General features: G+C 34.1%; 1 protein-coding gene across 1 annotated transcript; it reads right to left on the bottom strand.

The window, feature by feature from the left end:
• Positions 1-4,189: 4,189 nt before the first annotated feature.
• LOC140808247 (metal transporter Nramp7.2-like) lies at positions 4,190-9,525 on the bottom strand. Its single transcript, XM_073165320.1, has 13 exons — positions 9,282-9,525; positions 8,980-9,058; positions 8,838-8,878; positions 8,536-8,614; positions 8,319-8,423; positions 7,708-7,817; positions 6,880-7,061; positions 6,721-6,790; positions 5,561-5,734; positions 5,368-5,472; positions 5,016-5,147; positions 4,804-4,899; positions 4,190-4,698 (listed from the first exon to the last, which is right to left on the bottom strand). Exons 1-13 carry the CDS (start codon positions 9,426-9,428, stop codon positions 4,360-4,362), a joined length of 1,659 nt encoding a protein of 552 aa, XP_073021421.1. The 5' UTR covers positions 9,429-9,525; the 3' UTR covers positions 4,190-4,359.
• Between the last annotated feature and the right edge of the window lie 371 nt (positions 9,526-9,896).

The raw sequence follows: 9,896 nt of genomic DNA, 5'->3' as shown, positions 1-9,896 counted from the left end.
ATCTGTGTCAAGGTCAATCTGTATACTAATTTCAGATATCACTTACTCTGAATACAATCTGTTTCAAGCGGAATTCTTATCTGAATAATTTCTGTATACAATAATCCTAATTCTCAGAATATTTACTACAATCTTCAAATATTCAATTCTTTCAATTCGGTATGTATTATTCTGTATATTCAGTATCATTCTGTACTGAATCTAACATACAAACAATACCTGATCTACATTCAATTTCTGAAGTTTATCTTTCTGAGATCACCACAAATCTGAAATCTTATCTAGGCAAATTTCAGCCAACTCGTATATCACTGGCGAATCTGCCAATGCAAGGCTCGATTTCAGTAGGTCTACTGAATACATAAGGATGCAATCTGCTCCTTTCTGTACTAATCGAGTTATATACAATACAGATATCAAAGGAATTCTAAATCTAGAATCCTTGTCGTGGTATCTCCACTGATCAGTCATCTCTGGTCTGAATCTTACTATTTCTGGAACAATTTCTACAATCTGTCTGTACTTGTTCAGCATATACATATCAATAATGCGTTCAAATCAGAAAACACAAGTACATCATAATCTATCTCTATTTCATTCTCATCTTACTGTAATATACACTATATACAGAAATCTATGATATCAACATTTCCTCAACAAGCAAGGACATCAATACTACAGTACAACCAACCCAACAGATATAGCATATCTCCATGCAACTCAGTCAAAGATATTCTTAACAAATGCATTAGTATATATCAATACATATGCAATAGAATCATAAAGAATAGTACCGTTATGGATTCTGGGTCTGTTTCTCAATTGAACGTTGTTCCCTAAGATCTTCGGGACCGTCTCTGGGGACAAACTTTAGCAAAGTGTCTCGGCTGTCTGCAGATACGACAAATACCAGTCACTCCCTGGCATTGCTCGGTGGGATGTCTCCCTCCGCAATTCCTGCAATACACTTCAGTATGGCTTGGACCAGAAACGCTAGAGCTAGATGAACCACTTCTCATCTTCTTGAATGGCTTCTTCCGAGCTTTCAGCAAATCTTGCTTCCCACTCGTACTGCTGCGATCAATTCTGAGAGGGGATTGCTGTGTCTGGGGTTGCTTCACACACAACCTTCCTAGCTGTCTAATCAGATTCGCCTCAGCTCTCTTTGCTCTACTCAGGATGTCAGCAAAATGGTAAGGTCGCTGCAGATTCATAAATGCAACTACCTCCGAATTCAACCCTCTGATGAACTGATTTACTATAGCTTCATCATTTCCAGCTATCTGAGGAGCGAAATGCAGTAGAGTAGAGAATTTGGCGGTATATTCATCAATATTCAACCGACCTTGGCTCAAATTCTCAAACTCTGCTTTCTTGTCCTCTCGGTACGAGACTGAGAAAAATCGTCGATAAAATTCAGTTCTGAGTATTTCCCACGAAATCACTATACCTCTCTGTTCTCACATTCTTCTACTGGTAATCCACCAACTCCTGGCGACTTCTCGTAACTGATAAGGTACCATTTTAACTCTCTGTTCATCTGTACAATCAAGTAAATTGAACAGTATTTCTATATCATCAAACCAGTTCTGACAATCTTCGGATGTCTCGGAACCACTCAGAATCGGCGGCTGCAATAACTGAAATTCTTTCATCTTTTCTTCTAGCTGAGTTTCTGATGCCTCTATCTGTTCAGACGAAGTACTGCCCTTTTCTGAAATTCTTCGAGGCGGTATATCTGATAATCAAACAGATTAGTACATAATCTATACAATCTGTCTCAGCCCTCCTCTGATCATATACCTCTGATCCAGACTCGGTTCTGATTCAGGCTTAACAATTATATGCTGCAATCAACTCAGATACAAACAACATGTAATAGGGAAAGCAATAAATCATGCTAGCACCCATAATGTAAGTCAACATTGATATAAATCTCATGCTAGCAATCACATGCAAGGAAGACAATTCAATCTACCCCACTCATTCTCTACTATCTCCTTCTAAAAGATCTATCAGTTCTGACTATCTCAATCTAAAAGATCTATCGCTCTGATACCACCTGTTGTGGGGACCCGGACGCTGATCTTTTTCTTAATCTTCTTTTGGGATTTAATTATCAATTAAGATAAAACAGGGTCTAAAAAATTTTCTTTTTAAAATGTAAATGCGGAAGGTAATGGAATCTAAATAATATACATCTCAGCATAAAATACATTTCAGTATAAAAGTACAATACTGTACAATCTAAGTCTAAGGTTCGGTTACTAAGTTCAAGTAATAAACCAAATCTACAGTAAGTCCGGAATCACCACGCTAAACTCGTCTTCTCTCGTCATCTTCTCGACCCCGATCATGCCCCACCTGTTGCCATGCACACATACAAAACAAGACAACAGCCGGATAACTCCGGTGAGAATAAATCCCAGTATAAAACATGGTAAGCATGTATAAAAACAATCTAAATCTTAAAACATGCTATCATGATCATATTCAAAAGTAATAGATTTCATAATATATGAAATCAAATCAACATAAGCATGCAACTCCATTCAGATAAACATGTAATTTAAATCAAATCATATAAACATGCTGCATAACTGAAAGCAATACACATGGGTTTCATAGTCTATGAAACCATATCCATAAACACATGCAGTTCTAGTCAAATCATGTCTAAACTCGACTCAACTATAACTCTAGGGATCCCGGTGTGAATAAGACGTCAATGGCTGTCACCTACCCTCCTAATCGGGGTGACTGTACGTCTTATTCCTAGACTTCGGTCTGAGCTGTATCGAGTAATCTATAATAGGAGGGTGTCTGCTCCTACGTAACGATACATCGAACGTCTAGAAGTCTAACTATCTGTCAAACTTTCCTATCTCAAATGCAATGTATAACAATCTGTAAACAAGGCATGCTCATTTCCAAAAGATTAGAATATAAAGTCTATAAACAAATCATAATCATATCAGAAGATAAACAATAATCAAGTATGTGATTTTATTGGGAAACTCAAATGAGATCTGATTTGAGTTGTATCTTCCCAGATATCACATGAATTATACCTTTGTCGTCCCGGTCTGACGAAGACGAAGTCTCGAAGTCGAATCTGTCCATATCAATCTGATAATGACAAATCACATAAATACCATATCAGTATATATCTCAGTTCAGAATCTGTTCTGATCAATACTCAACTCGGTATACAATCTGATCCAAGTCAACAATATAACAATGAATCTCAATCAATATCATATCTGATCAATCTAAATCAATACTGATGTTTCGACGGCATAACAATACAATCTGAATAATCCCGCCAATCTGAACATCACATATATAATACCAGAACTCATAATCTCAATATCGGTATATTCAAAATCAATAATATACAATTCTGATATCAAAATCTCAGTCAATATCTTTCAAAAATCATAACAATTACAGAAACAATCTGTTCTTTAATCTGACTTCCATTCTACAATGTCTACGGTAGTAGAAACACCATATCTGAATCATATTCAATTCTGACAATATTATAAATTCAAATCATGTCTAAACGTAACAAAACTTACGTCCAGTTAAAGCCTCCGTCGATAGGAACACATTACTGAAGTCAGATTCTAATTCGGACGGACGGATTTCTTACAAAAGGCGTAAGGATTTTTCACTACTTTTCTGAAGCTTTTCTCCGTTTCCTCCTTTTCATATCTCTGAATGAAGGTTTATATGCATATATATATTCACACGTTGCATGTAAAGATACGTGTCATCCTTTCCACCACTTTCAGGCGGCGCTCGAGCGGTTAATCTTTACCGCTCGGGCGCGGAATTTTCTGTCGACATATTTTGTTAACACACATTGGCGCTCGGGCGGTCAAAAACTACCGCCCGGGCGCCACATCTTCTGCCCGAACCATGCTCTTGTTGAACATTGGCGCTCGGGCGGTCACTTTCTACCGCTCGGGCGCCAATAGTTCTGTCCAAAACTTTCACCATTTATATACTTTACCCAATCTGATCTTGGAATGGCCCGACTTCTTCATTCAAGTTCGTATAACCTCAATCATGTCAATTAATCACGTCTGATTTCAATAATTAAGTCTCGGGCATTACAGGTACAATTGTTCAAATTCCAAAAATAAACGAGATAGATATAATAAAATTAATATTTTACTTGCCATGCACATTATAATTCAAAACTTTATTTTATTTTATCCAAAGTAATTGCACAACATAATATACCATGGTCCATTAGGCTACTATAACTTTATATTCTTACAAAAACAAGCACAAACTTCCTTGTACATTTAAAAATAATCTTCATCCCTATTTTCTTGGAAAAACAATTTTTTATTGGGGTAGTGGGATATCCGCAAGGTCCTCTCTAAATGGAACTTGTTGCATTTCAACTCTTCCACTTGTGCTCAAGTGCCCACCCTCCATTTGGGTTTGAGTCACTGGGTCGAACTTCGCCGGCTCGACGAACGTCACGACCTTGTCTTTTCGGAACATAAGATAGATCACCGATATTATGTAGATCGCCATGAGTGGGAATACGACGATTCCGATGAACACATTACCAATTTTGGGCAAACTATTGTGGATAATCCAACCCACAAATGCTGTGCTTAGATAGTAGATGTTGATGCCTATGATTCCAAGCCCCAATATCCATGATATCACGATAATCTGTCATTTTTTTCATATATGTGATTACATCCACTAAAATCTTGGGAAAATGAATCTCATAAAAATTTAATAGAAACACATGTTATTCTAGTAAGACAAACTTACGTAAATCGAATTCTTGTGAGGTCCCATCTTGGTGGATGTGCTGCTAAATTTAAGAAGTGGGATAAGAGCAAAAGGAAGCTCAAAAGACAATATCATCTGCAAAAAAAGAAAAAAAAAACACGATATGAAATATTATTTGAATTAGAAGATTATATAATTTGATATAGTTTTAAAAGTCAGAGTAATTTGTTAAATAAATTATGAGTACAAACCGATGCAATGATGATTAATCGGCCAGCCGCATGAGATCCTCCAACGATTGAAACAATTAGACTTGGTGTTATAGCAATGCACCTCGTCACCAAATTTCTAAGCCATTTTCTCATCTTGAGATCCAAGAAACCCTGATGAAATCCCAAGTATAAAAATGAAATATCTTTTTGTTTCCCACTTAATCATCGATTAGTTGATCATCAGCAACTGATTTAATAGATCAATCATTTTCGTAAAAACGCGATAAAAATTATACATCCTAGCAATCTTGCTTGTGGTACAATCATCGAGGCTTTAAGCTATGCAATTTACAGTAACCAAAAGTTTTATCTACTTGTACGTACTACGTACCTGCATGATGAATTGTCCCGCATAAGTGCCAGTAATGGTAGAACTTTGTCCCGAGGCTAGCAATGCAATTGCATAAACAGTTGAACTTGATTTACCCAAAACATTCTGTTACCTCGTACAAAAAATATATATATTAACAAGCAGTCATATATATTATATATTTATTTGAGTTTATTCAAAAAATTTGAGTGACCTTGAGCAGGAACGAAGCAGAATTGAGTGTTAAATCCTGGCAAATATCTGCATTATCATGGGAGAGATCGTCGGCTAAGCAAACCGCGGCAGATACAGAAATGATTGCAACATTGATCAGAAAGGCTACGAAGAGTGCGAATCCACTCTCGATCAAAAAGTATCGACATGCATCCTGACATTCATAAAATCGATCGTCAAATTATTTGGGATCTACGCAAATGTTTATTTAAAATTCAAGTCTAAAATATCGATTGAGTATAGCTTAAATTATGCTTTGGTTAACACGTGTGAAATTTTAACATTCCCCTTGATGATATTAAGAAAATTATTGAAAATGGGTTAATGAATGTTTTAATATGATATAAAACCTTGTGAAAAAAAATTAATGTATTTAATGAATAAAGATAAATTAATAAAATAATCATAAATATAAACACTGAATTATATATAAAATTAAATTGTATTGCACTGTCTAAATGTTGATAGCGTTGTCACGTGTCTCTCCATTCGATTCACGAATAAGAAAGTTTTGACTTTTGACTATTTGTTTACTTTGTTAATAAAATAAGAGTAGGACAATTAATGAATGACGATATTGTCATAGTTTTCTTGAAAAGTCCACAGTGGTAATAAAAAAAACTTTCACATAATAATAATAATAATAATAATAAATAAATAAATAAATAAATAAGTCTTTTTTTGAAAGAATTTCCAAGGTCTCCCGTTATTCATTAAGCATAAAGAAATTTAATGTAAATAACTTATACTTTAATTGATCTTCTAAAAAAAAGTTATTGATTACATGAATTTCATCACATGATACCAAGAATTTTATTAGCTATATCTAGTTGAAGAAATTATTATATTCAAAAAAAAAAAATAATAATAATAAAGTGTTTTTTTGAAAGAATTTCCAAGGTCTCCCGTTATTATATTCACCTACTATATATTATCCCTTTTCATAGGTATGTTGACAAAACATAATAAGAACTATAGGCTAGGTTATAAAATATGAAAAATTATATATAGTTGGCTCAAATATTTTTTAAAAGATTTCAAGTAGGCGTTACGAATTCTTTTATTTGGAATATATAGTTGTCCCCAACTCGTCTCATGGATCATACTATTTGAGAGAATAATTTGCAAAATTTGACTTACATTGATGCCTCGGACTGAATTGGGTATCTTCCTCGAGAGGACAAGTGCAGAATGAAGGAAAAGATTATGCCTGCATGTGTATGAATGGATTAAATAAATCAATAAAATTATTTTCTTTTCTTTTCTTTTTTTAATAAAAATAAAGAAACTTCATCGTACGGCATGACTAGAGCCCCAAGCAGCGCAATAGCATCGCCAGTGGCACCTTGGCCTTTAAGCTTAGGCACAAACATTCCTTTCATCACATCGGCTGCGGGAGGCTTAACATAACTCAACTCCCCGAAAAAGCAAGCCGCCATCACGAATACTAACGTTGCTATTAAGAGTTCCAGCTTTCTCACCTGTTTCAACGTTCAATTTAGTCGAGTTATACAGGTTAAGCCAAAATAACATAAGATGGACTTGAAATTCATCATAATCTCCTGTGACAAAACTAAAACGATATTAAAAACATAGTAATTAATGATTTATGTACATGAATTAAAAGAGGGTAGGGGATCAAACCCTTTCTTGAAAAAATAATTTTAAAATCCAAAATATTATTTATTATAAAGAGTCGTTATAATTGAAAGAGATGGATTAATATTTTTAAACACCATCCGGATTCTTAGCTTTAAATTTTACCTGTTCCCCACCAAAAGATATTATTGTTAATTGTTATGTGATTAATATATCGATTTGCGTGAATAGTGAATGCTATATATCTAACTTGTTTACATCTGTTTGTCGCAAGTGGTACATAAAAAGACAGACTCGAGCCTCTTTTGTTTATTGCGGGAGTGGTTCGTATAATATATTAACTATTTATACTGTTATATTTAATTCATTTGCAGTATATAACTCAGTGAAAAATTAATTTTAAAATTACTCGGGAAAAAAGTTTAATTTTAAAAAGATAAATGTATATATTAAATTAATTTTCCTTCCTTTAGAGATATTATATTTTCACTGTCCAAATTTCTGAATTAATCTTGACTTACGACTTACCCCATATCTTTGGAGCCCGATCAAGAGGAGCGTGCTGCAGCCGGTGCACAGCACCCCAACCCAAACTGGTATGTGAAACAATATGTTGAGAGCAAATGCCGTCCCGATCACTGTCCAAAATTTTAATGAATTATTAAAATGATTAATTGCTAGCATTTATCATATTGCGAAGATTCATGCATCTTTAATTTACCGTAAAAGTAGTTTTTCCCAAAAAAAAACATTAAAATAATTTAATTTAACGTCACTGCTTTACTTGAAACGGTGAAAAATGCCCAAAAGGCTTAAACCAAGAACAACACACAAGCACTTGCAATTGCACACACTCACGTTTCGATAATTTTAATCATTTTTCTAATCTTGTGCTGACTACGTAAGTATTCTTAAAGAAAAAGAACTAAAATCGTCAAAAATCGAGAGATAATTAACTAATATTGAAATTTGATTATCTAGATAACCAAAATCAGTAAAGTGATTATGAACATATATGATCAAAAATATAATTTTTAACATGTGCCCAAAAAAATTATAATAATCTACATTGAAAGTATTCCATTTAATAATAAAAGTATATTATAAAAAACTGATTTACAACTTATGCAAGTACGTACCTTCGGGAATGTCTGCAGCTATGACGGCAACCTCAGCCAGCAGCCATAAACAATATCTCACCAGTGTCGGGTACTCCGCTTTGCATAACTCAGACAAGTGTTTGCCTGAAGATCAAAATAAAACCAAACCCAAAAACTCATTATTTTTTCGTATATATATATATACATATATATGAAATTAAATATCGATTTTATGCTAGAAATCCTTAAATCTGACCTGTGCTAACTCCAAGATTTGCGGCAAGGGATTGAATTATGAGAGCAAATATTAATCCGATGAGAACCACCCATAGTAACTGCAAAATTCATTAATAAAATACAGACAAATAAGATCTGTCATGTGTGTGTCTATATATATATATATATATATATATATATATATATATATATATATATATATATATATATATTTTACAAATAAATACACACACAAATATATATATATATATATATATATATATATATTTTTATTTATTTGTAAAAAAAATTATATATGTGAGTACAGAGTTGACTAATTACTTCATATCCATGGTTTGCTCCTGCTTGTAAATCGGTTTCCACTGTCACAATGAAAGAATTCCATGCAGTATTAATTATCGTTAGAAAATAATAAATGAATAAAAGAGTGAAATAATTGAGTTGAATAATTGGTGAGACTTACAGTTTCCAGGATCGAGGTAAGCTAAAGAAACCAAGAAACCTGGGCCAACATACGACAAGAAGTTTCTCCATCCTGGTTTCTGTATCGTAGTTTCCGAAACATAAATCAAGATCCATTTCAACAAATATTAAAGCGTTCAAATTTCTCCTAAAGATCTCCCATAAATTTTTTGAAAGGCGTAAGGAAAGTTCTCATTAGTGCACTAAATTATTCTTGGAATTTCTTTGACGAAATCGCCAAATCAAAAAAGGAAAATTTATGAGCAGAAAACAATCTTAAATATGGAGAGAGAAGAAAGGCACCCGTTGCACATGGTATTCTTCTTCACCATCAAAACGTTTGCTGTCGGAGATCACGCCGGCGGCGGGAGGTGTCCCCGCCACGGAGACTACCCGGCCGTGGCTGTTCCTCCCACCACTTTGCGGCTCTTCCTGTTGCAAGCTTCCCATTCTCCTCTCCCTGATATTACAGTGATCGTAATTTTTTATCTTTTTTTTTCCTCCTAGTTATATTTAATTGATTTCCTTTGGACCTTTTTACTTGTTTCACTGGCAAGCCGTTTATTTATAGCCATTAACAGGGTGTTTGTTGCGATTTGAGAGGATTTCGGGGATTTATATTTCAAAGGCAAAAACTTGTATGAGACGGTCTCACGGATAATATTCGTGAGACGGATCTTTTATTTGGGTCACCCATGAAAAAATATTACTTTTTATGCTAAGAGTATTACTTTTTATTGTGAATATGGGTAGGGTTGACCCGTCTCACGGATTATGACCCGTGAGACGGTCTCACATGAGACTAACTCTATTTCAAAATATTATTTTTATTGTTCGGCAAGGTTATTAAAAAAAATCGGATTTATTTAGAATTTTATGAGATTTTATTGATATCAATGAGTATGCCCAAATCTATCA

This window comes from Primulina eburnea, chromosome 12 (assembly GCF_022965805.1).
Source record: "Primulina eburnea isolate SZY01 chromosome 12, ASM2296580v1, whole genome shotgun sequence".
In the NCBI taxonomy this organism is placed as follows: Eukaryota; Viridiplantae; Streptophyta; class Magnoliopsida; order Lamiales; family Gesneriaceae; genus Primulina; species Primulina eburnea.
Note: the sequence above shows the minus strand (reverse complement) of the source record. Positions and strands in the feature narration are given on the sequence as shown.